Source organism: Lineus longissimus, chromosome 4 (genome assembly GCF_910592395.1).
Source record: "Lineus longissimus chromosome 4, tnLinLong1.2, whole genome shotgun sequence".
Classification (NCBI taxonomy): domain Eukaryota; kingdom Metazoa; phylum Nemertea; class Pilidiophora; order Heteronemertea; family Lineidae; genus Lineus; species Lineus longissimus.
The window spans coordinates 1,604,160-1,631,676 of NC_088311.1; the positions used below are offsets into that span (position 1 = coordinate 1,604,160).

The following is a 27,517-nucleotide window of genomic DNA, read 5'->3' on the forward strand; positions in this document are numbered from 1 at the left end:
TGGAATACCACTGAATTATTATTATTGTCAACCAATCCAGGACCACCAGAGGCAGGATCTCATCTAGGCAGACAAATTCGAAGTTATTTAGATTTGACAACCCTAGAAAGCACATCTACTTAACTTTGCCAATTGTGTACTTTCTCGGGGTACGTCCCAGGGAGCGAAACGACTGGGGGCGAAAAGATCAGGAAGCGAAACGACCGGATCCCCATGAAATAATGTACGTTATTTCTGTGCTGGTGTAACTAATTGAATTTCACAGTTTTTGAGAATTCGAGAATTGTGCACAATTAAGTGCTTTGATGAACAAAAATGGGCCCAAAAGTGAATCAAAAAGTACCTTCTGAGTAAAGATGCATATTTTAAATTGATATGTATATCGAAATCTATCGAAAAATTCTACGAAGATGTTGCCTCCAAACCATGACAATTTAAGTACACAAATGTAGAAAAATCAAAAATTTTCAGACGAAGGACTTCTTTGTATAGGCTGAAAATGACTGATTATCGTCGCAACATTGACCAATCTCTTTGAAACCATAGCTGTGACGTTGATATGTCCATATTTTTTCAGTTTTCTGGGTTAGCTAGCCCACATCGAGTTCAGGAAGAAGATCAAACGGGAACTCTCCTTGCAACTCCTCTTCTAATTCCCAACCCCAAGGCCAAGGGCAAGGCCAAGTTTTCTGAAACTGAAAATCCAATCAACAATAGCACTTGGTTAACAATCATCAAACTTTTCTTCAACCCAAGAGTTGGGAACACTGTATTAAACCTTTTACATCTGGGGACCAAGTTCTCTCTTTTCACTCTGTCATTTACTTTGACGCCAAATAACCCATTGCTGGGCACAACACTTTTGTTTGTGGTTCTTTATTATCTGTGAACGTCGTGAGAGAATAGTAGAAATAATCATGTGGAAAATGGCATTCAAAGTATGCCGTGGTGCTGTATCTGACCACATAAACTATGCTGTAAGTTTAACTATTCCTGCTGATTGTGCTACTCCAATCTTTAGATCAGTTGGTTGGAAGTTAACAGGAACAGGACAGACAGTGAGCAAAAGATTGTTTTCACAATGGCAGCCTGGGAGTGTGATGAAAAATTGCCAGAGGTTTAAGCCGCCCCGGTCTTTAAGCTGTAAAAATGTTGCAGCAAGATCATACAGTGTCCTTTCTACAACTTTGAGAAGGACCGCTCATGTGAATGGTGGAATATTACGTGCCCCGTTTAAGCAGTGTATTGCTTTACCAGGAACAGTTGCTCAACATTTTCGGACTTCATCTCGCCGCCCTATACATCCTTTATTCTGGATCATATTGAGACCTCTTGCTAAAGTAGGAGCTGTTCTGACTGGAAGGTGAATAAATTCCAGAGTGTTTTGCTCACAGACACTGGCTTTGTAAAGAGGATTTACTTGAATAATATTGAAACTGATTTTAGGGAATGACAGTGAGAAAATTGCATTGAATTGGAGACGAATTTTTACCAAATATGGGACAAGTAGGCTGCTGAAAAGACAACTAACTAAGACATGTTTTTAATATTTACACTAGGTTTACAATGAAATTGCATCTTTATGTGTACTTCTTTCCATATTGCAGAGGATTTCGTAAATGGTGGCAGGGCCTACCGAAAGATCGTCGTACCTACCTCTGGGAAGCTTTCAAGGCAGCTCGGCCAAAGATCTATGCAACTCTTGCCGTCATCACTCTAGGATTTACAGTGAACTATGTGGTGCATGTCAAGGAGGCTCCAATTACGGGGAGGAAAAGATTCATTGCAGTAACAGATGACCAGTATCTGAAGATAGCTCAGTTTGAGGCTGATTTGGTAAGAATCTTCAAGTCCCATGTGACAACAAACTAAAAGCCAAAATTGGTCCTATTTGGCTTTTTTTGTTCTTTCTGAGAAAACCCCATAGATTGCATGATCATCATTAGTGACTTTATCTTGGGTAAAAAAACCGTGCTCAGTTTCAACAAAAGCTCTGTATTGACTACCAATGAGGTCATTTACAAAACCATTCTGACAGAGCTCCCTTGTAAGTGCTTTGTTATGCTAAAGTTATGCTGTACAAGACTGCAGATATCATCAGTTCATTCTCTCCCACTGACAGCAAATAGAACTGCTCAAGTCACACTTCCTTGCTGCTGATCACCCTGCTTCCCAAGCCGTCCTGGAAGTGGCCACCAGACTCTACCACACCAACCAGGATATACCACAGGTCAAGAACCTTACATTTTCAGTTGCTGTAGTCGATGAAGATGACACAGTCAATGCGTTTGTCTTACCAGTAAGTATAGAGACAGCAAATGAACATGTAGTTGTTGGGAGTTCACATTTGTTACTGATGAAATAGTTGTTCAACAAAAGTGTGGTCAGCAGACGTGTCATGCAGTACAACTTGGGCTGGTATTGCAGTGATTTTCACTCTTCACTCTTCACTCACAAACTATTATATATATCTGATTATTCTACTAAGGCAAATCATCATTGTTTCTTGAAAAGTGACTGATTTCCTGTTTCATACTTGAATAACTCCTCTTCTTTTTATCACAGACTGGCCACATCTTTGTCTTCACTGGTTTACTCAAGGCTATGCATAACGAAGACCAGCTGGCTGTCATCCTCGGTCATGAGATGGCACATGCTATCTTGTCTCATGGAGTAAGTAAATTTTAATGGCAAAGTGTCTGCAGATCAGCTTTTCACTTGCCAATATCTGTTCAAAAACTTTATTCGTCTCTCGCTAAACAGGAGTTCAAATCTCATCAGGCAGGAAAGGTATCTCAGGGATTCATAAAGATGTGTCAGACCCATCTGAGACACTGGGTGATATGAATAAAGACAAGCAAATGCTTTTATCTAAAACTCCATGTACATTTACACTTGGCCTTTCTGCACAAAACTGAAGTAAAAGCATTTGCTAGCCTTTATTCATATCACCCATTGGGTCAGACCAGTGCAAATGGTCCCTTATAGTTGTTTCGTTATCTAGTTGATTTTGTTCTACTTGACAGACTTGAATTTGCAGTATTTTATGCCAGGTTACTGTCTCATCATTTTGTCTTTATTGTTTCAGGCTGAACAGCTCAGCTTTGCCCACCTGATTGATTTCTTTGTGATTGCAACCATGGCAGCAATCTGGGCTCTCCTTCCCAACGATGGCTGGGCGATAGTCACACAGTGGTTCTACAATAAGGTTGTGGCAGTAAGTGGAGTTTTTACATGAATTAACGCATACAATGTCTATACTGCATCTTTTAAAATACCATATAGGCCTTATAAGCTAACATGTTTATCAGCCAGCACCACTTGTCGGTGGTGTCACAGCCATCCCAATCTCAGAGATACGTGAGTCCCTTTATGTTTGATAATTCATTTGCTTGTCCTTACAGATTCTGTTGGACATGCCCTACAGCAGGAAACTAGAAGTGGAGGCAGATGAGGTTGGATTACAACTAGCTGCAAAGGTAAATCCAATCATTGCCTGTTGGAATGGTTTAATAAATGAACAGATTTGGGGAAAGTGCTCACCAAGTGTGACCTTTTCAGTCTTCTCCTAAGATCCAGGTAGTCGGACCCCTGTCTCTGGAACACCGTTTTTTCCGAATAGATGAACCATACATGAATGAAATGTGACGAGTTTGAAGCTGTTCACAACTTGTTGTGAGCCTTTGTAAGAATACTTAATATGAACACTGTTCTTTCAGGCATGTTTCGATGTGCGAGAAGCCCCTGCATTCTGGACGTACATGACATTCAAGAACGAGGAGCTCCCTGATTGGCTATCAACACATCCAAACCACTCCAAGAGAGCTGAAGCTCTAGATGAGATTGTCCCGGAGGTAAGAGCCCTTTTGTATGGATTGAGTGGAAGGTGATCGTGAGATGGTGAGAAGTTTTTGCATCAAAACAGTATGATTTACTTCCATGTATCATTTTATATTCCAGGCCATCCGACTGCGTGCCAGTTGTGACTGTGGTCAGCTACCAAAGGAGGACCCAAGGAACCGTGTGGAGAAGATGAAACAAGAACTAAAGGAGCAGATGGAACATCCTGACTTAGAGAAACCCACACCGGTGCTGCCCCTTGACTCACCCAAAGGCTGACACAGGCCTCACTTAGTAAAATTCATGGATTTACCTGGACTTACAGAATTGTGTGTGTAATTTTGCAAGTTGAGGTTTTGGGAGATTTCTGTTCTTTGTTTGCCTCATGGTATGATTGCCATGACGATTTTACAATGCGGTGTGGTGGTGCTTTCTTTTGTCTTATTGTGCTCAGTTGTTTGAGTCTGTCAAAAGTACAAAAGTTTGATATATTTTTATGATTGTGAGGAAGCTTGGATACTTGGGGAAATGGGTAAATCTCTATGCAACTAAAATGAAATAAAGATGGAAAGTTAGCTTAGGATAAGAGGAATGCAGGCTGTTATAAATAGAATCTGAAAACGATATAAGGAGAGTTCATTGTATTCACTTGATCGTGTGAAAAGCTGTACATGTATTTGAGCCAATCAGAAAAGGATGCACTTTTCAGTGTTTGGTTTTGGTGTTTCTGTATTGTCTTTTTGTACCAATGACTGTGTCGTAGTAGATTCTCATGAAACCAGAAATCAGGGGTACATTTTGTGAAATAAAGGATGCCATATTGATTATTTTGGGGTTTTTGTATTGTGTTTGATTGTTCAAAGTGGATAGTTGCAAGTAAGGACAGTCAAGGGGTATCCTGAATGCATGAAAAGTATGTTTGTGGGTCTTGTCACAACTAGGATGTCTTGAACCAGTTGTCTCATCAGACACACGTGATCAACTGAGTCTGTAGTCTTTTCCAGGAGTGGAGTCCTTGGTATATTGTTCAGAGACATTCCCGAGCTTCAGACATGACCTACATGTATTGAAGAACTTGGTCGATCCTGGGCAGGGTTGTTCAAAAGCATGTGATATCCATGATGTTCCACACATCCCAGGTTGAGTGATCTGGCATCACCTCATACCAAGCTCCAAAGGGAGTCGTGTTCTGATGATGTGTGGTCAAAGTAATGGGTGATCAGCCGACTATACCAGATGTGCTGCAGTCTCACGGGGGGAGAGCAAAGGAAGAGCCTCAACATCTTCACAAGGCATCGAGAAAAATCATTGTAAGAAGGTCCACAATTAAGAAACGAGGCTGGGCCATGCGGCATGGGCAGTATGTGCAGAAATGTGGATGTCAACACCCTACAGAAAAAGTCAAAGACATTGCTACAAGTATTTAGCATTTATTTCATTTTATATGAATGTTGCTAGGGCCAAATAAGGAGTGTTCGTTTCTCTCTAAACAATGAGGTTTAACAACATTTCATTTGGACAAAATCGTCCTCTTCCTTTTAGATACCGTGGTCAGCCATTTGACAAATACAGGAGATTTCAGATGGGTAAAGGTGAAAAAGTATAAACCAGTTGTGCATTCGCAATAATACTACACAACAGCTTAATTTATGATGTCATTGAAGAATATTCATGATGACATATTCATTACCATTCAGCATACAAGTTAACTGTCTCAATGTCCGAGACACTAAAAAAGATTAAAACTTATCAAAATAATTGACTTAAAAATGGCACTGACAGTGATAACTCCAGTATCTCCTTTGTAGGATGTAAACAGACATTTCGATATGCATTTGGAACACATCCTGTTAGAGTTGTTTTTTACCATCAGAACCCAACCTGACCTTTTTGCTTCAGAAATACCTGTAAATTCATCGACACAAATGTAGGATGTAGACAATGCATTACATGCCTTCACAAAGAGACTGAGACAGGTCATAAAACAGTACACAAAATGACCACAATATAAACAGGTGAGGATCTCTATGTACTGCACAGGACACTGCCCAAGCATTCACTCTACTGTGGCTGGCTCGACAAGACTGCAGTAACTGGGTCAACCAACAATTCACTTGGATCCAAAGGATCCAAAATTTCAAGCCCTCTGCCCATGTGTATAATGTTGATGTTTAAGTTGACTACTAAAACTGACCCAGGTTCAATTTTGAGCCATGAGCCTAACAACATCTTATTCTAGATAATAAACAAATGGTACCAATCTGGCAATGGTTTAATAAGTTACGAACGACTACTTCAAAAATTACAACTTAGACTCACAATTCAGCACCTTTTTTAGAAACAACAAAGTCTAACTTCATACAGGTCCAAAAACTGCAACACAATTTTATATGTAAATGTAGCAGGAAAATGATATGCATGAAGTTTCGCATATCCAACTGGTACAGTTTTTTGGTTCACCCTGTATATGTATAACTACAATATTCTCATACAAAACCCTAACAGACTATGCTTAAAAACGATATGTACATTGCATTGCATGGACTGAATAATCTAAAGTGTATGCATACAAATCTTACATTGACTGCACTGGACGGCTAGGTGTAAGAAGATCAGAGAACCTGATGACGCCACAACAAGACCTATTCCTGTTTTCTTCATCAATATATATATACCTCCAGGCAGAAAATCTGCTCTTAAAGAAAATGTATCTATGAGATACAAATTATGAATTCATGCTAGGCACAAATAATGATCAAGAACCCTTATTTATTATGCAATGACCCAAATTCACTCCAAAGTAATAACAGTGGAAAATGAGTTGGAAGGGAACGATGATGTTGCTGTTTATCATTGAAAGTCTGCCGAGGCCAAGAAAAATAATGCAATCAGGAGCAGCAAAATAATTGCATAAACAGATGTTGTCCAAAAAGAAAAGTCTGATAAAAGTGTTGGCATCGTCTTCAATTAAGATAGAAAAGCATTTCATTCTCTTGCTCAATAACTGGACGGCACTATCCACTGCTTGACATGGTTACTACAGATATAACACAATTATTATTGGTGTAAAGATGTATATCATTGAGCTACTGACATGTTAACATGAATGAAATCATAAAGTTTGTGTAGTGTTGATATTGATATGGTGCTAGAACTCTATCTTAGTTTAGCAACATGAAATCACCACTGAGTATAAACGAGGTTAAGGGACACAATCCAAAATGGAAGACGACATTCCTAAACTTGAAAAAGGTCATTTTATGTTTCTATTCGTCGTTATCAACATAATACAACAGAATCCAGGGACTTTAAAGCTGTGGAATCGCCATTTTATGGATTGTTTTAGTAAAGTCAGATTGAAACAGTACATGTAATTATATACACATCATGTACTGACATGTGAAAATTATAGCTTACCACCAGACAAGAAGCGTGTACGTGATAAGAGTATGTTTCTAAGGTTACAAAATGCTGTGGAATGTTACCAGTTCATCAAGGAGAATCGTCAAGAACAACTTGAACAGAATGACACGATATGTACAGGTCTATACAGTCGAAGTAGAATTCCTAGTAATACACAAGTCGAAATATCTCACAAAATTTAAGATCAACTCAGCAGTGTATCGTATTCGTCTCCCATCACATTGAATGTGTCAGCCTTATAATAAACAACAACGAAACTGTTCACATTCCTCACAATTTTCAGTGATGCGTGTTAACTGATAGTAAGATATATTAGTTGACATTTTCAGCTCAGTGCATAACTGTACAACACACTTGGTTCATCATGTAAGTGAAACAGTAAAATGATCATCTATACAATGACATCTCTCTCAATGACTAACTGAACTGTCTGCATACTTGTCTTCAGCACCATCACAGCCTTGGAATGATCAATATGAGTGAAGTCTGCACCATTTGCCTGAAAAGACAAAACACAATGTTTAGTGTTCGATGCATTCTGTGGCAGAAACAGGCATTGTTGCTGTATCGTTGACAAGATCGCCAAGAAATTCAGTGGTGACGAAGAAGTCTTCCATAATGTAAAATAGAGTCTTCATTGTTCATGGGTTTTTTATATAATCCACAAATCTAGAAGAGAGTTATTCTTCAATACATGTATGTAGCATCACAATCTACTTTAACTTACAGTAATGATTTTATCTCCAGGTCTGAGTTTATTAGCAGCAGCACCATCAGGGTGAACTTTGGTGACGAATATGCCAAGATCCTCCGGTCGGTACGGGTTGCCTGGGGCTCCAAGTCCTCCAGCGATACTGAAACCAAGGCCAGGGTTCTTGGTTATCGTCACTGACATCTGAAATAAAACAACAGCTATGAAATAAAAACATGTCACAGGAAGACTCCGCAAAGGATATTCTGATGGCCATATTTACACGCTTTCGCTCCATTATAAGGTGTGTGAGCCCTGATAAGAGCAATATGATCTACAGTGAACATACCCTTTGCCACGATCCATAATCAGCAGCATAGCTCGATTGTCTTGGCGAGTCGGTATGATAACCAGATGGTGCAGGTGAATCAGATGCTGGGCGAGGTGTTGAAGACTTCTCTGGGGGTCGGAAACCATCTAGGCCCCTTGATGGTGTTGATTCTCGTGAGACGGGTGTATTGGGCGAGTTCCTGGGTGGCGTCTGGCTGGTGAGCAGACGGTGTTGTCGGGGAGGTGATGGTGGTGCTCGGCTCGGAGGAGGCATCGCATTCATAGGTGAAGCTGGAGAGAAACAAACAGAAATGTTTACAAAATAGAAGCAAACATTACAGATTCAACTGCAAAGATATTTGAACGCAAAATGTTTTTCAACTATCAACCCTCCCAATCATTAAGATTACAAGTAGGCTGCTTGAACTTGCAAAACGTCTAACCATGTATGACGTACGGATCTCTACACACCTGATATCCGATGGCCGAGTTCATTCACCCGTTCATATATGTGATGACCATGACCATAACCACTGTCTGTCGAGCTGGACACCTGCGACGGAGGCTCCTGACTTTTATAAATGGCCACATCTTCATAACGTGACATCTCATGTGATCTATTCAATGGTGGTGGTGGATCATTTGGATTCGGAAAGCTATCGAACGAACGATCACCAACAACTCGACTGTATGGCGATTCAACAGCTTGAGGCATACTACTCCGTCGACTCGGCGATGCCTTGTGCTCCGGCACAGAACTCAATGCCTTGTTGTCCTGCCCGCTCATGTATTTTGCAAGTTCTGGATCCGGTGAGTCAGATGTTAGATGATGATGTTGCTTCGGGTGATACGGTGGTGTTGGCTTGTATGGAGGAGGATGGAACATATCGTCATCACTTGGGATCGGTGAGTACATATTTGGGGCCTAAAAGAACAGAGTCAGGGAGACTTGAAATACAAAGGTGAGGTCATGATATATAATTTTGATACTACTCATGATCCTCATTCAGAGAGACTCTAACAACCGTGAACCTGTCCAAATTATGGAATGTAACATGAGCAAGGTGACTATATTTGTCCAAAGATGAAGAATTTTGGAATTGAGGAGTTGTGAAATGGGGTTAACATCAGACTCAAGTGAGTGCTGTTTGGAGGCACCTCCTTGATACCTAGAGAGTCTTCGATTTAGTGACAGTTGTTACTGTTTACGAAGGTACTGGTTGTAAGATGTGATGGACTTACCGATTTCCTCCTGAGTTCAGTCACTCCATGGTGAGGTTCCATCTTGACTGGCGTCTGCGGTTCAGGCTGTTGAGACCCCGCACCTTGTTGCTTCAATCTCTTCTGTTCCAACACTGTATACAGATCCCGCCGCCAACTTGTCAAATCCTCACTTCCTCGATGCCGCATATCTCGTTGAGGTGACCCATCCCGCCCAACAGGTTGAAAACGTGTAGAAACGTCCTGAACGTTAGTGTCACGTGACCCTGGCTCTCGCTCATCATTTTCCTTGGCCAAAGATTTCACACTTGGACTCCTAGGAGGTACAGGTGGTCCAGGTCTACTCGACCTTTCACCCTGGCTTGACCTATTTTGACCTTGCTGGTCAGCATATAACTCGTCACTGCGTATTGTAGTCCGTTTGACATGTGGGCCATTAGAATGAGAATTACCCGAGCCAGCCATTGAATATGTGAGACCTTTGTTCCGAGATGATGGTACACGATAATCATTATGAGAGTATCCTTTGTACCGGCGAGAATCTCCAACGTCAGATGAATAACCACTACCATATTTGTTCGGAGTCCGTGACGATTTCGCCGCACCATAATCACTAGCATAACCATCACCACGCATCGCCTGTTGAATGCGTTGTAACCGATAGCCGTCACTATCAGATTTATAACCATTGTCTGACTTGTAACCAGTTTCTGAGTCATAATCTAATGTCCGCCGCTGATGGTATCCACGGACACCACCTTCGGAGTCATAACCCGATGAGCGGTGGCGGTGGTTTTGACTATGATGATGATGATGGTTATGCTGATGGTATCCGCCACTAGTATACCCTGTATAGAAGGGATAAGGTATCGTCTTTACCCCTGGATCACGTGAACCAGGTTCACGGCTATAGTTCACCATACTTAGATTCTCCCGCGATGGAGTCCGATTCACGCTATCCCGATTAAGATTGTCCCGAGATGATGAAACATTTTGATGAAGTGCATAGTCTGATTTTGAATCCCGCACAGCGCCTAAATTTGACACCATAACATTCCTAAAGTCACTTATGCTTTGACTGGGTTTAGCACCTCCTACCCCCACCACTGGTGTACTTGTTGCTAGTGGCTGCGCGGGTTCATGCTTCCCCTTTGAACCATCAGTTTTATCCTCTTTCTTGCTGGATTTATCCTTCCCTTTATCTTTACCAGACGATTTCTCTTTATCTTTGGACGGACTCTTCTCTTTACCTGAAAGTTATAAACAATAGAATCATTGTAGTGGTGCTGAGTAGAAGTGTGGTGGAGTTCAGTGGTCAGGTGTCAAGACTTCTAATCTGAACATCATGACAGACACATCCACTTATGATCTGGAGCAAGTCAGTTAACTCCAATGGTCTCATCCTTTGCCATAGACTGACATTCTCTGCACCTGTAACTACCTATGCCAGGGCAAGCTAAAGACTAAATCCAGGTGAGAACCATGACCAACAGACAAGCTTGTGATTGACCTCACTTCCCTATCTGAAGCCAAGAGGTACCATCACCTCTAACCTTCATACATACCCTTCTTCTCTGATGACTTCGTCTTCTCCTCCGACTTCTGGGGTAATCCACTCTTTGATTTACTAGACTTGTCACCATCCTTGCCTGGTGTTAGGGCTGTATTATTATTCTCCACCTTCTCCTTCTGCATTCGAGCTTTGTCCCGCGCTAGTTTATCCTGAATGTGAAAACACTGATATATAGAACAGGCAAATCTCACGATTAAAGCAAATGTGCTGTAAACTTAAATCCAACCTTCAAGATCTGATTGATAAATTTGAAACATGACTACCAACTGTCACTAAATTGAGTTTTTTGAAGTTTAGAATAGATGTAGACTCCAAGCTTGTTAAGGTTCCCTGTACTGTATTTCATATTAACAGCTGAACAATACGGAAAAGGCAAATACGACTAATTGACCACTAGGCCCTAGCACCAGACCCCAATCATGCACAAGAACCATAGTTAGAAAACAGAGCACCTCCTTCTACACATGGATAGGCTAGGTACGGGGAGAGGAATCCCAAAGTTATAGTCCAAATTTTAAACACTCAAGTGCAAATCAAAACTTACACCAACAACTTCAATGTCCTTCAAAACAAAGCAGTATTTTCACTGAATATCAAGCAAAGCTTTCCTGAGCTGTGCATCAAAGGCAAATCATTTAATTTGCTGTGAAAGCCTTGCTGTGAAAAGGAGATAGCAAAGGCAAGATCAGGTCCAGACAAAGCTTTCAAGCTGAAGCCAGTGCCAATGAGGCTCGGACTGGTGATGCCATGCATCAAAAGAGTGAAATCATACGACATCCACGTCCACCGAATACTAACAGAATACAAGATTTAGTAACAGTTTTGTAAAGCTATTGTTCTGTGTCTGTTAGTAATTTCAGGTTTAATAGCAGAAGGCCAACACCAGGTTGGGGAAATGGCCGCCCCAGGTGCAATATATAAAGCCAACACACAAAACCATTGACTTAAATGTTCATCAAATTCCCTATCATGGATATGACAGAAGGAGATAACGTCCCCGAGAGAGATACAAAGTGAGTGTTCATTATCTTCAAGTTAGCAGATAGCATTTCGTGGGCTATAGCAGCACATTTTAGGGAAGAATTATGAGACGTGTTCAACTTCAAGTCAATGGTTATATTACATTAGCACAGCATGTTAGCGTATACATCCAACACAAGTACCTTGTCAAACTTATACAAAAGGTGTCGCTCTTGCATGAGAGGGGACGCCGTCGGATTAACACCAAGCTCAACGTGTACCTTTTCTGGGGAGGAAGACCCAGATGGAGGCTACAGGCAGAAAACAAGGTGATATTACAACGAACATGTCACAATAAACATGTTGTATGAATCCCATGGAATCTCTTAAGAGGTGTAGAAGGCTGCAAAAACCGAGTAGCTGTTATCAAAGTCAGCTTTGACCCTTTAAACACTTCTCAACCAACAGCTGCATGTGAGGTTATGTGACGTTGAAGCAGAGTGAGTTGAACAATCAAGTTACAGAAGCAAACACTCAATACGGAGTCACTAGTATATGATAAGGTAACTGTACAACTATTTCAAACGTTTAGTACTTAGGAAGTGAATGCAGTGCTGGATATCAAATCTATCTTCTCTAATCAACCCACAAAATGCTTCCAAAAGTCTTTGGCAGACGTATAGAACTCCTGATGTGTGATATGACATCATAACCTCCTCTAGTCTGGTTTACTTACATCTTTATTGTAAGCCTCATTATCAACTCCGCCTCCATCTACCTCCTTGCCCTTACTCCACTGTACATCGCCATTCGGTAACTTTGACTTCAGAATCTCCAGATTCTGTGAATGCCTCACCCGGTCCTTCATCTCCTTTGGATATGGCTGCGTTGTGCGTGGATGTTTACCCTAAAGATAAAGACGTGTACGGTATATGACACTGGTCAGAGAGCTTGGGACAGCTTTAGTAAGACTTTACAGACCAATGGTATTTGGAGGAAAACTATCAGAGTATATATATTTCAATGACCAAGCAATGACTTTCATGGACAATCAAACCTCAATACGTCATCTTCAAGTGAATCTCACATGATGTAAGAGTGTGACACCAAACAACATGAACTATTGTTCACAACAAGTCCTCTTGAAGATAAGCATGCTAATATCCACAACCTGTCCCACTTACCTCATCCTCAACCCCCTCAAACTGAATCTGCATCCGGCGCGACCTCTCCTCATCCCACATGGATGGGTGGAAGCTATCACCATCGCTCACTGGCTCAACTTCATGGTCCATTGACTGCTGTGGTAACAAGTAGCACGTCAGTGTCCGCTTCCCTGTATCCCGATCCACCTCGGTCTGTAGCGGTATGAGAGGTTGTGCCTGGTTCTCTGACAACCATAATGCCTGGATCTGTTTGAGTTTGGTGAAAGCGAATGGAAGACACACCAGTTGATTCTCGCTCACGTTCAGCACCCGGAGTCGTGGTATCCGGCCGAGCTCGTCGGGGAGATACTGGAGTTTGTTGCACCGTAAAGATAAGACTGTTAGACCATTACAACTGCCTAGTTCAGACGGTAGTTCCTCTAAGAAGTTCTCGTCTGCGTAAAATGTGCGTAAATGCCGTAAGAGTCCAATAGATGGCGGTAACTCATCAAGATCATTAGCAGCAACATTCAGCTCTGATAATGAAACTAAGCTGAAAGAGTAAAAAGAGAAACGTCAATGCTAAATTTGTCCGGACAAGACAGTTAAGTAATTCATCCTAAAACACCTTGGTTGAAATGTTTAATTTCCACTATGGAATATGTATTAGCCTCATAACCAATTTTACACTGCCACAAGTGCAGGCAGCCAGCTTAGGAATATTAGCCCACCACCGAATCCTTGTTCAACTTACCCTCCTATAGAAAATGGCAGTGATGCAAGTTGGTTGTCCTCTACCTTCAAAGTGGTAAGATTACTCAGGCGACCAACTGTCTCAGGTAGATCTTTCAGCATATTGGTTGATAGATGAAGATCTGAGAGAGACACACATCCTTCAATCTCAGCTGGAACATCCTCGATTCTATTCTTTGAAGCATCAAAGTACATCAACTGCTTTAAGTTACCAATAGTTGTAGGAAGCATTGAAATCTGGTTACTGTCACACCACAGCTCCAGGAGTGCAGGCATACTACCAATAACATCAGGCTGCAAAACAAAACACACTCGTCAATATCAATAATTCAATTCATCAGATTATCTATCATCATAACAGTTCAATGTTTTAGTGAAACAGACAGCCTTCCCAAAGGCTGTTTCTCTGACGCACTTCAAAAACATTGGCGATAGCAAATCGAATTGCGCATCATCTTTGCCAAACAACAAAGATATCCTGCAAGAATTGACCAAAATCCATTAGCATCCATGTCCTCAGACAGTAGTTTTTGCATTGTCTGACACAATAGCTTTTCAAGGACCCCTATTGTACCTACCAGTTCTGTGAAATCATTATTGCCAATATCTAAGCGCTCGAGATCAGAAAGTCGTGCCATGGACCTCGGCAGCTGCTTCAGGTGATTCTCACGCACTTCCAGGATCTTTAACTTGGACAACCTGCCGAAGTTTCCTGGCAGGTAGTCGAGGAATGTATCATTGAGGTAAAGTTCAGTGAGATTCAGCAGTTGGGTGAAGCCATCAGGTAACCTGGAGCAAGAGGAGCAGGCCAGAGAGTCATTAAGGAGTCCGAGTGCACACTTCTTGGATGTTGTATTTTACTGGGAATAATGCTATTGCCTGGCTAGCAACCGGCTGATCTCCAGTGAAACGGGAAAAACAATCAGGATTCTATTGATCAATCCAGGCATCTTATTTTAGTTTACCCAAATAACATAAGGACATTCCAAACCAAATTTAAGATGAGTACTTCAAGTACCTCGTAAGTTTCGAGAGCGGCACTTAACCCACTAAACTATAAACTATAAAGCACATACAGTCTCATACACAGTTACAGTACACAAGTACAGTTATAAGACATAAATCAACAAAGGGTTCATTATAACCACTTACTTTCCGAGGGGGTTGACACTTGCTTCTATAAACCTGAGGTGTTTGCATCCTTTGATGTTATCTGGGAGATCAACAATGCCTGAAAGAGGAGACACATAGTAAGTTTAAGAAGACTCGCCCTCATTAAGTTGATAGAGTTGATACCAGCAGTATATAAAATCTACAGCTAGAGATTTCTTATAACTGATGAGACAACCACCTAGTTTGGCATCGTGCTTCTGGGCCGAAGAGGGCATATTAAGTCAGCTCCATAATCGTAAACATCAACTTAGAGATAGGTAGCATACTAGTCACCCGACCTTGTCTGGTCTCTGCGTTGTCCTTCACAGGTCAAGCTCATGATGGCTCTGCACAAGGAGCTACTGGTGAGTGATTTGAGCTATGGATGCAAATATGCAACCTTTGACATTTGCGATGATGACAGAATCCAAACCCTGGATCTCGGTAGCATCCCACTTCAATCATCATGAATATTGAAGTGAGTTTCTCCTAAATAATGAACGATATAAAGAGACCGAACAATGAACTTATACAAACAATCGCTTGAGGCTAAACGTAAACTTGTTATTTTACCATCAGCTTGAACTTAACAATGATCATAAGATATATCGACAATGGAATATAAATGGTCCCTTAGTGCATTGTAAAGGCTATACCATTCTGTAATCATTTGACGTGGAAAGTTGACTTCGGGAAGGGATATCGCTGCATTACAAATCATCGCATCCGTCAACATATAGACTTTTTTATACAATTTGTCAATGTTTTGTCAAAGCGGCTAATAATACTGACAATTGTCTAGACGATTCACCACTTAGACAAAAGATTTACAAATCCAGCTGGCCCCTTCAATCCCGAGATAAGAGTATCGTCGATGGACAGAGTGTGATCAACGGGAATGCAAGAAAGCAGTCAAACGGAGCTCAAATAGCCAAATTGCAACTAAAATCCCCTCAGATTCTTTCGAATCGAATTCTTTCGAATCTTTCGAAAGATGGTCAGGAATTTTTATGGAATTCAAGTACATGTGAGATAAAGAATCTTTATATTTATGCTAAACGTCTGCGCTGTACCTCAGGGTTGCTGCTCGACCTCTTTTCAATCGACTTCGCCTCCCTGAGGCAGCGCAGATGGCACAGCGGGTCCACTAAACTGTAGAGAAACAGCCCATGAGATTCATCATTACAACCTACATATCGGTTCCAGAAACTCTTCGGGAATCATATTAAAATGAATTGAAAATCCACAGCCTGGCCTATTTGGCACAGCAAAACAACCTCCTGCATTCGGAGCGATAGAAATCTAGAGACAAGACGTAAATGATGTAATTGGCGCTATAGTTGGCGTAATGGAAAGTTGTAGCAAAATCTTGCAACTCTCGGATGAACTGGACATAAGATATTGGCGTCTGTGGCCAGTCTGTCAACTCCCCGACCTCTGCAATGGTTGCTAGAACAGCCACAGGGAGCATGGTCACAATATAAACACAGGAAACTAGGAGTAAATTCTGCAAAATTTTCGCATCAGTTTTCTTCTCAACGTTACCATGTCTGGAATGGCCAAGGGGTTGGTGCGACTTTTTCAGTCCTTTCAATAGAAGAATGTTAAGAATTATGAGGAGAATAACTGGTAGTACTGTGTAGAATCCTACTCCTGTCGTGATCATCAATGCGAGTTTCCAAGTCGTTGAGGGAGCTGGGCGGCAGATCATGCCGCCCGAGAGACCCTCACTCGGGGCCAGGATAAAAGTGGGAATCGAGAATGCACCAATGATAAATGACAAAATGATGACCAAGACAAGCAGGTTTCTTCGCCTTGAGGGTGTAAATATTGTTGTCACCTTTAGAGGATTTCGTATGGCTATGCAGCGTTCAGCGCAGAAAACGATCAGTGTCCATCCCGACATCATACCACAGGAGAAAAATAAGAACATGCGAAACTTACAATGCCCGTCAGTGTACGATTCAGGGATGAAAAAAGCACCATTTGAGAAGGTGAAAGTTGCTTGGTCCAGCCATCCGCTCAACCCGACGCAGAGGACTGTAAGGTCGTACACCGCCATGGGCGTCAGATACGTCGCTGTGACCTTATCATGGCGTCGTAATCGCCAAAATACCACCACGGACAACACGTTGCCAAACACTCCCGACAGCATGATCAACATGGTGAAGTAAATTCCGAACTGCTCAACGAATATCCGGAACACATTCAGAAGGCTTGAATTAACTTCCGGCCTAAGCAATGTCGATGTGACACCACTTGGCACTACTGTGGTGTTTACAAGGTCCATTGTTAAAGCACGAAACGATTCTGTCATGGCTACACGTTGCTCTCACATTTGTTTGAATTCAGAGTCCCAACTAAGTCATCTTCTAGAATCAAGCTGAGAAGACAAGCTGGATTACTGCAATAAATTCTGACTGGTAATGTCACCAAAGTCTTATCGAGCAAGGTGAAAATTTAGTTACGGTCTATAGTCCGACCTCCACAGAATTTGTGATCACCCGACCTTAACCGTCAGCCTCTCCTGAAAATTCCAGGGAACTCAAGGAGCAGCTCATACAGCGCTACACTTGATCTTATCTGGTATCCTTTTAGGCCACTAGGTCGAGAGAAGCAAGAATGTGGTGAAGTGCCTTGGCCAGGGACAGTGAATCAGTTCGTGGTTCCAGCAGGAGTAGAGCCCAAGACCTTCTGGCTAGGAGCCTGGCACCCTAACCATTACTCCATTGACTGCCTTATGCTTATAACATAGTGGTGGAGTTTGGAAAAGAAAATAAAGAGAAATGGTCTCGCTGAATGGTGGAAAGGTCCCAATGCTTGGAAAGACCCTCGGCCCCATAACCGGATGGGAATGCACCCGACTTGGATGAATCGTTGTAAGACCCCTTTGTTTGGACCATCCATGCCAAGACCTGGAGACAGAAAGTTTGTTCCTCTTCTGGTGATGAGTTGCGGATAAATGGTGAAATCAACTCTTGCATCGATATCTGATCACCCTCACCACATGATGTCTCGGAACCATATATAATTGCCTTATTGTCCAAGCCGACTCTCCCTAAGAATTCCTGATATAATTATCTCACAGGATACTCAAATTACAGATAATAGTCGTTTGATTGCAGTTGCGGAATCATATTCTACCACAGAAGCAATTAGTTTTTTTCATCGAAGGGAAACATCTTTCTCAGAGGATCTTGTTACATTTCAGACTCAAATGCAACCATCAGTTTTGTGCAGAAGATGTTGCTGAAGATCAGTTTGCTAGACATCATAATTTAGTCTGCCCCTTTCACTTCAGATTCTGGGTCAGGTCAACTGTTGGTCACTGAGGTTGGAGAGCAATGCACTCTTTGACCAAAATGACTTCACAACTTTACCAAGCAGTTTATCCTGAAGATTGATGAACCAATTCCAAGACAAGCTAATTTTTGGTTTCTGAACCAAAATATGCCATGGAGCGCCATCATGAATCAGAAACCATTCCAAGATTATGGTCATCAACCGAGCTGGTATGGCCTTGAATTGAATTTTCAATAAACATTTGACACATCTTCAATTGAACTTGACAAATGTTCAATTCTGCCATGAACTCCATCATGCATTCAGTTGATCTTTCATAAATTTTAATACCAGGGGCAGTCGCAGACAATATGGTCTCATATTTCGAATGACACAAGCGATTTGTGTATCATTTCTGGTTGAAGAATGACCCGTGGGAATCCTTTGTGTGATCTAACTTAAACTATGAGATATCTTTAAAGTTCCTTTCGAGTATTAAAGAGCATTAGTGTTTAGATTTGTACTTCAGTTTTGTCAGCATAAGCTGTGGTTTGTTTGAGAACACTGGGTTCATTCTTGACAGTGTGCTCTAGATATGTCTAGGCCTTTGAACATGACTTCAGTCAGGAAATATTTGAGTAATGAATCAATGATTGCCATGCCTTAGGAGGCTATCTCACCAGTAAACTTGCACTCAAGTTCATGTTTTGATAATGGAGCATAAAAATTTACTAAGGACTTGACTTAGTGGTTGATTAGCGAGATTTGAACTATGTTACACAAACTAACTTGACATGAAATCCAACACTTGAATTTGAAAGTGAAGGTAATCTCAAGTATCCAACTGTCTCCCAAACCATGATCAATTGCAACCAAAGTCTAGCTAACTTTAAAGAGCACATCAGAATCTTACCATTTTTACTAATATCTATCTCCTCTAGGTTGATGAGACTGGCTATAGCGGGCGGAATGGACTGCACCTCATTATCACTGAGACAAAGCTTACGGATCCCATGGCAGTAGAATAACTCCTGAAAACAAATGACAAACTCATCAATAAAGATCAACTAACCGTCAATTAATCAAGATCACCCAAACTATAAGCCAAGGATTTAAAACAACAAAAAGTTTCTCATTATGTCTACATAACATGTACATTGAATCGTAACCGCAAACTGTGGGCTTGATATTAGTGGGCAGACACACTGACATGTTCTAATCCATGGTAAAAGTGATAAAAATTTCAAGACCAACACATTCAAGGTGACCAACAAAAACTACTTTACCACTTTAAATACCATGGACCAGAAACCTTGAAGTTTTCAATTGACCAGTTTCAAAACACGAACACAACATGCATGTTTCAAAGGACTCCTCAGAGCAATTTCAAAGCAATTTTCTACAATCTTTTACAAATCAAATCAGAACATCAGCAATTAAAGTTCAAATATCTTCAAGACAGATCTTACAACATTGGTTAAGGGCCTGCGGCAAACTTCTAGGGGTACTTGGCAAAAATAAGGATGTCAGACAAAGACCCCCTGGTTTGTTTGCATACAGGTAACATGGTGTTTTAGTTGGGTGCCCTTTCAAGGGTGCAGGTGTTGAGCCCCCAAGATAGTAGGGTTGACACTTCAGGGCTTTTTGAACCTACATCACTGAACCCCTATCCCACCTTTCTAACAGAGCATATGTCACACATTCATATCCTTACCCTTGGTAAATCTCGAATCTGATTTGAGTCGACATAGAGTTCTTCAAGTGTTCTCTCCCAGGCGAACACTTCATTGGGGACCTGGCTCAGACTGCTATGGCGGTAATCCAACGTATGCACCTCCTGGACGGGTTGACGGAAACAGGCACAGAACTTAGCCATAACTGTAATGGACAAATGAGACACAGGGTTAGAATTCACAATAACAAAGGAATTAGGATATCACAATAATGTGTTACTTTTAATGTAAGTGGAGAAAGGAACAGTGCAATCATTCACAACAGACCTATCTCCACATTATGGATTTCATGCCGTGTATCATGCACAAGCATTTTGTTTATATTTCATGTTGTGTAGCTCACAAACAATTCATTTGTGTGGGATTCATGGTGTGAAAGACTTATGTGCAGACAGGCCCCAGCAATGCTGCCATCTGTTGTTGTATTATGAGGGTCTTCTTCACATTCTTGACTACAAAATTAAAACATGAATTACTTGCTGCCCACTTGCATTTGAGGCTTCCTATATAGCAACATCCCTGCAGCAGATTACCATGGCAACTGAAATAACATGGATGCAACAACAACTCCATTGACAAGTAGGATGTTGATCCTCAAGGTGACAAAAAAGGAGTGGTTTGATAGTTCAATGTATTTGGTAATGGGTGAAATTCCAGGTCATGTCATAGCCTTGGGGTTTAAGGCATTGTGTCAACTTGTGAATGCTTATTGATGGCAGTATCGCTGGGAAATACTACAAATATCTCAGTAAAATACATTGTGCCCTCAATGGATTGTATATTGCTTTTCATGAAATGGCATCACAATTTAACTTCTGCCTGTCTATGAAGACAAACAGACATACTTATTTCGGACCACAGACTTAGTTACAGTGTCAATTTTTATAGTACAAATCGTGTGGTATGCTACTCGTTTCCAATGATCAGAAACAAAAAAGAGATGAAAATTGTTTGCCGTATGAAGGCTAAAAACTTCCCTAAGGGCTAAAACCCCCTTATTTTCACCAAGGGGGTTCTATACTATAGTGCCTGAAAACCTATCATTAGCCCTTTTTGTAATGGATCACTCAATCAACACAGCCTGGCAAAGGGCCACTCGAAACACCCCCAAATTTAAAATTCTTTTAAGAGTCCAAAATTACAGTAAATAGCCAGAGCTGGGACTATTTGTATTGGACACATTATTCAACAAACAAACACAGGGTAAACAGTCAATGAATATTACTTCAAATTACACAGTATTCTACTCTATTTTCAATGGCCTTCTAAGTTACCACTTTACCCACACATTTTACAAGCCTCTTGCCAACAAACCAGGTTTTCGCATATCTAAATTGTCAGTTTTTAAGTTTGTGTGTAAATGTAAATAATTCGAAAAAATAAATATGCAATGTTGTTCCCCTTATTTTCTTTGGCCCATTTTCTGAGGATATAACATGCATCACACAATGAAATGCCACTCGCAACTGGACCTGCTCGCAACAAACATGGTGTTTGTAGTAGGCTTACTACTTGCATTCCATTATCATGACTATGGAATTGGGAAACCAGCTCTGCCAGTCCTCGGCCCCAAGAGTCACTTTGAGGACGGTTTGCCTATTTCGGTCATACGAGTCCAGCAACAGTGAACAAGACCCTTCACAGATCAAGGGCCCAGACGACAACTGGAGCATTACACTCACACTAGACGATGGGACAAAGGTTCCTGAATCAGTCATATAACCTGCTCTCTTGGAGACTTCCACTTTTATCCCCACAGCCTCCATGTGAGCCATGGATAGCATGTCAGAATAGGTGCCCAGCAGGGGACTTCAGCAGCCTTTATCCTAATAAGGGATAAAAATACCCCGAGTATTAGCGTAACTGTGGTGGAGGTGTCCTCTGAGACCCCCGAGGGCGGAGGGAGGTAGCAGCCCATGAAATGGTTGCAGAATAGAGTGGACAGTCTGTCACATTGTTGATTAAGGAGTCTATTTTCCACTCCATCAATGAGATCTTCATCAACTCTGCTCATGATAGAGCGGTGACGTTGGATGCACAGTCTTTTACTGGACTGTATTCTCCTAAATCATCCATAGGCTAAAGATGATCCAAACTTGAAGAATATGACAATACAAAACCTCTAAAGACAGAAAATCATCAGTCACTAAGATGAGCCTTGCAACTCATGTGGGTTAGCAGTGTATGTCCACAGGATTATTGACACTCCCAGAGTATGTCAAACATTTGCAATGTGATTGTACACATCCTGACATACCAATACCATACACACATGATGGACATACATATTTGAAGGGCTGAGATTATGCCAGTAGTGCACATCTCACACACCTGGCCTATAGACACATTGGCAAACTATACTCACCTCTTTGTGTTAATCCCAATCAGAATCATCCAGTCATTTTATAATATCCAAAGAAAAAAAGAGAAATCCTGGGCCAAAACACAAGTCAATCAACCACAACCAAACATATTCAAAAAGACAAAGTTTCGTGAGACTGTGAGTCAAATGTCCACAGGATATTCCAACACAATACACAATCAGCAAGAGGAAGTAGTATAGGGCCAGCAAGTAGGCTAATGCAGTGGCAAGTTACCAAGATGAGCTCAGCACAAAATGACTGTCCGGACTAAGAGAGCACGACCTAATTGAATGGCTCAGATAATCGTGTGGATCTCCCTAATCCATTTATACAGCGTGAACATCTAAACACTGGCCACAAAGGATCATGTCTCTCGGCAGAGACATCTACGATCAGGCTTGTTTTCGCTGGTGTTTACCCTTAGGTTAATACCCTTTCAGATCAACCAAATGACCAGAACAAGACTGGCAATCAAACAATAAATAAATTTAACACTTTTGTGCTAGACTTCCATATGGAATCATTAAATAGGACCATAAAAGATGAAAGAGAGGGGCCTGCCCTAGAACAATGACTGGAATAATTGTGCGTGAAATTAGTTTATTCTTAACACAACTTTGGGAAATACAAAGGGATAGGCTACCTTTCAACAATGCTCTTTTTGACAACAAGGTATTGTTTACAAAGGAGTTCTCCTTGTAGATTAATTTCCTAAAACAACACCAAATGCATTTAAGTTTATCTGTTTGTACAGGAAATAACATGGATTGTTCATGGCCCGTTGATCAGGATTTTGGAAGTGCTTGTCGGACAAGAGGCACTATCAGACAAGTTTGGTCAAACATGTGTCACTGATATGGTACATAATGTTTTTTTTTTCGTCATGGGTGGTATTCTTCACCGTGGTTACGAGACTAGTATACTCTGACCCTCCCCACATTACGAAAGAGCAGGACAATGTACATGTAGAGATAAGCATAAGAGGTCATGTAACATCCAGTTTTATAAAAGGGTAAATCAACCCATCTGTGTCTTCTCGTCCTCCCTCCTCATCCAATCAGTTATCAATTCATGTTGGAAACAAGCTCCACACACAACTCAAAAAGGTTGGAATTTGGAAAATATGATCATGTATAAGAGAAGCCTAATAGTCAAGAATTGCAGTGCAGATGAACAACACGCAAGGGGTCACCCCCAGGTCCAACCATAGTCTACAAGCTCAGGAGGACAAAGAACCCTTGCTGCCCTCTTTGTGTTGGCACACTTGCCTTTGAAGGAACGTAGTATCCGTTGGACAATATAATTATGATAGTGCCTTGCACTCCTTTGCCATGAGGCTCTCTGTGCATCCACCAGCTAATCAAGATTCTGATGAACCACTGGCCCTCAGAATCGCCTCCCCATGAATGAAGGGCTCAACAATGAATGACATATGACTTGGCGAGACACCTTTTTTTATATCATATCACTGGGTGTCGGAGGTCTATGAGATTTCTCTGAAGTATGCCTCCAAAGAAATACGATCAGCTTGACAACTAGACAGACAAGATACCAAATGGGTCAACTCCAAAATGCTGACTAGCAAGTTAGCGGAATCAAAGCTATGGAGAGCATTATTTTTAGGACAAAATTTGAAATTACCTTTTCGCTGTCCGGTATAAATCCTTAGATTATTCCGGGGCATGAGCGAATGTTTTTCGGAGTACCCGTCCATGTTGAAAATGCCCAACGAATGCTTATACCAACTCAGGGAAAAGGCCTATACATTTTCACACTTGAATACCGACGACACTCACAATAGTTCCTTGAGCAAAGAATACAACTGTGAGCTCATAAAAAAGCACAAAACAAGTTTACATACCGAAAATATTTAGCGGCATTCAAACATGTGTGGCTAATATTTTCCAAAAGAAAGTCTTATATTTTTACACATAGGACGCTATTCTTGTGGCAAGCGAAGGCAATCATTTGAAGTGTAACTTGTAACACTTTAATCAGATAAGTTACTTACATGAATTATGAATCCAATAAGTCTGGTAATCCATGGTTTAGGTCATTGATATGCTTGTCCCCTTTAAAACTGTCCTTTGTCTCCAATCACTGATTACTAAACTTCAAAGGTAAAAGGCTTCAACACAAAATGCTGGTGTTTTGAAGACTGAACCCATTTACATTTTTCTGCTGGGAGAGCAGATGTGAGTGAAATGAGGCAGCAACATTAAGCTCTAAAATCCATTGATGAATCACTAAATTAGTGGACTTATTTTCATCAGTGCAATTATGAGGTCCACAAGGACTTCTAGGAGGCACTGTGCCAACTGGTCTTAAGGCAGTACTACAATAGAGCGTGGCTGCAAAGAGAAATACACTTCATGCGAGGCCATATTTTGAAACCAATATAAAACAGTTTGTTATCATTGTAGATGCAATTACACAATTTAATTCAATCGATCAAACAGGCTTTCACTCTCACCAGAAGCAGTTATCTACTCTGCAACGTAAAGTAGTATGTCTTTCACAACAATCATTCAATATATCAGAAGACACTTTATTGGAGATTGACATTGTGCACATCCAGGCACTGCAATCAACACAACAGAATAATGTATGCCGATTTTCAGAAAAAAGACAATGGGCATTTAACTTGTTTATAATATTGGTAAAGCACCATTCAATCTTCATCACTGGTATAGACTATACGCAGAGGGAATTTACTTTGCCAATATGAGCAATGGAAGTTACTTAGCAACAGCATCAGTTTTCCACGACAACGGGTAAACATCACAGCAGCACTCCTCTTAATGTGCTAGGTATGTGTCATTTTGATATCAGAAATGAATTCCTTAGCTTAATACATGCATCCACTTTGAATGTGTCAAGTAAGATGTTAAATTAAGATCCTCCCATTGCCTCGGGGTGAAGATCTACCATTTACAGACAGTGAGAAGATCTCAAGCCCAGTGTCTTTCTGCCTTTCAGATAATAGAGACCTGACAGGCAATTACTGATGGACTTGGTGTGTGAAATCATCTTGCAGGAAGGCATGGTAAAGGTTGGGTCAAGATCAAATCAAAAAAGTTTTCAACAGGACTTTAGTCAATGTGAAAGGTGTCAACATGAGAGATATGACAATTTTACTTCAACAAGTAAATAAGAAAAAATTAGATTTTTTTTATGTTTCTCTAACAAAATTGACAGTATGTGATTGCAGTTTGTAGCCATTTGTTTCCATCAATGAAATGATTTGTACCCATTTCTTTCAATTTATGTCTCACAGTCAATCGTGAAAAATCAATGAGAAATAGCTGTAGGCAGTGAGATAGCACTGAGGAACATGGGTCTGATCCATGGATCAATAAGGATTACTATCAACTATTAGAGTGAAAATCATTTCTGACATGTCAGTAGGATGTCATTTAGTCTTTTCAAGAGAGGTGTAAAATGAAATGCTATCAACACACTACTTGAAATTATAGAGAAAATGAATCTTAATATTTTCACCAGAAACCCTGAAATCTGAATTCTCTCTGCATTATAGTATAGTAGAGTTGCTGGCTGACAGTATGGCTCCCAAATTAATATAATAGTTCACCTAGACAGTTCAGGCAGTTGGGACAAGTAGTCAACAAATGTTCTGCATGCTATCATCATGACTGTCAGCACCTGCGGACTAGTTCACAAATTCTTCAAACTCAAGAGTACGCCTCCTGGGTATAAAATTTCACTTTCACATGCATTCTACTACGCGGCATACATGTTGAGTGGCGCCACTTTCCAAGAATAAACACTGCCTCAAGTATACAAGGACTGAATATGTTACGAGCCAGAGAGAAAATGAGAATCACTTTTTACAATAGGGACGTATGAAATACATGTACCGAGAGTGGCAAGTGAATTTGATGTGAGATACATTTTAAACGCAATAGTGGCAGTGACGTCAAAAGAATGAATTTAGTAAAATCAGATAGTTAATCTGAAACTATGCAAGTGAACTTGAATGATCCCGCCACCTGGAATGGGTCTCCGGTGCAGCCACTACTTGCCAGGGAATGTGAGGAATAGAATACAAACAGAACACTTTTCCAGTACCATAACACCAGACCTGAATTTCTACACTGGTTTTATCCTGAGCGGATTCTTTTTTGATATCAATTTGAGGGACTAAATTTATCATTAACTCAGGGCAAGTTGGATTCAGAAGCAAATTCCAAGCTTCCATGTCAAATGAACAAAAACCAGATTTTTTGGCCAACAACTTTTATACAATTAAAAAATGTAACGATAATTATTTCTAAATGCTATATTACTCTGGATTAAAAACTGATTATCAGCTCGGAATATCAAGCATGTCAAGCCAAACCGGTAAAAGGAGGGGTGAAAGACATGCAGTGGATTGAACTTCGGTACTCACAGGCCTCAGTTGGCGTTTGTAATTCCATCTGTTATTTTCGATAAAAAATCACAGTAATAACGAGGTTGTGAATTGAATTTGCACAAAGATCAATGGAGTGAGTCGAGAGTGAGGTCGGTCGTCGAGGAGATTGGCCACAAAAAAACACATTATTTTCAACTTACTTTGCAGTTGCTCTGTCTGACGGACAAATTGTTTCAAAGTCAACGAGTAAAGACCCAATCGGCAATCGCCAATCTGGCAATGAAACCAAATTTCGATGTTCTATACTATGATCCAAAACTTGTTTCCGTTTATCAGAGAATTATGCAATGATCGAATGTACACACGTACTACAACAGACTATAGACTAGTGTAGTGTACCATCCATGTGTAATTTACTGTAAAGCATGTAGGTTACATTATGTACAATATAACTGGATTTCTGCCGTTCTGCGGTCAGAAGACCACATCTTCCACATCCTATTTCTGGCTAGTCCATCGCACGATGTGTAATTTCTGGGTAAGTTTAGATTGACATAACCAATCTCTTACCTTTTTTAAACTTTCAACAACTAAATCGGGACGGAATATGAGCATAAATCACAACTTTGTAAACAGTTCCCGGACTGTTTCCGATTACTGTCGCCATCTTCTCTTG

General features: G+C 40.8%; 2 protein-coding genes across 7 annotated transcripts; one reads left to right on the forward strand and one right to left on the reverse strand.

Moving 5' to 3' along the window:
- Nucleotides 1-418: 418 nt before the first annotated feature.
- On the forward strand, nt 419-4,667 carry LOC135485944 (metalloendopeptidase OMA1, mitochondrial-like). The gene is made up of 8 exons (XM_064768356.1): nt 419-1,363; nt 1,608-1,836; nt 2,123-2,299; nt 2,566-2,673; nt 3,089-3,217; nt 3,405-3,479; nt 3,720-3,854; nt 3,961-4,667. The coding sequence occupies exons 1-8, from the start codon at nt 918-920 to the stop codon at nt 4,117-4,119; spliced, it is 1,458 nt and encodes a 485-aa protein (XP_064624426.1). The 5' UTR covers nt 419-917; the 3' UTR covers nt 4,120-4,667.
- A 587-nt stretch (nt 4,668-5,254) lies between these two features.
- Nucleotides 5,255-27,517, reverse strand: LOC135486032 (erbin-like). Of its 6 annotated transcripts, XM_064768490.1 has the most exons (16): nt 27,412-27,517; nt 26,878-26,905; nt 20,085-20,248; nt 19,284-19,401; nt 15,089-15,167; nt 14,515-14,725; nt 13,938-14,230; nt 13,223-13,736; nt 12,775-12,945; nt 12,242-12,349; nt 11,071-11,227; nt 9,527-10,755; nt 8,756-9,209; nt 8,304-8,575; nt 7,991-8,158; nt 5,255-7,762 (listed from the first exon to the last, which is right to left on the reverse strand). In XM_064768490.1, the coding sequence occupies exons 1-16, from the start codon at nt 27,454-27,456 to the stop codon at nt 7,655-7,657; spliced, it is 4,119 nt and encodes a 1,372-aa protein (XP_064624560.1). In that variant the 5' UTR covers nt 27,457-27,517; the 3' UTR covers nt 5,255-7,654. The 6 variants fall into 6 exon arrangements, with proteins under 6 accessions (XP_064624560.1, XP_064624561.1, XP_064624563.1 ...); XM_064768491.1 differs by lacking the exon at nt 26,878-26,905 and having other exon boundaries at nt 27,412-27,511; XM_064768493.1 differs by lacking the exons at nt 26,878-26,905; nt 27,412-27,517 and adding an exon at nt 24,108-24,123.

Coding starts and splice junctions, on each gene's coding strand:
- LOC135485944 (XM_064768356.1), top strand. CDS start 918: ATGTGGAAAATGGCATTCAAAGTATGCCGTGGTGCTGTATCTGACCAC. Junction 1,837..2,122: donor CTCAGTTTGAGGCTGATTTG/GTAAGAATCTTC, acceptor TCCCACTGACAG/CAAATAGAACTGCTCAAGTC. Junction 3,480..3,719: donor GATTACAACTAGCTGCAAAG/GTAAATCCAATC, acceptor CTGTTCTTTCAG/GCATGTTTCGATGTGCGAGA.
- LOC135486032 (XM_064768488.1), bottom strand. CDS start 17,405: ATGACAGAATCGTTTCGTGCTTTAACAATGGACCTTGTAAACACCACA. Junction 14,231..14,514: donor ATAATGATTTCACAGAACTG/GTAGGTACAATA, acceptor TTTGTTTTGCAG/CCTGATGTTATTGGTAGTAT. Junction 9,210..9,526: donor CTGAACTCAGGAGGAAATCG/GTAAGTCCATCA, acceptor CTGTTCTTTTAG/GCCCCAAATATGTACTCACC.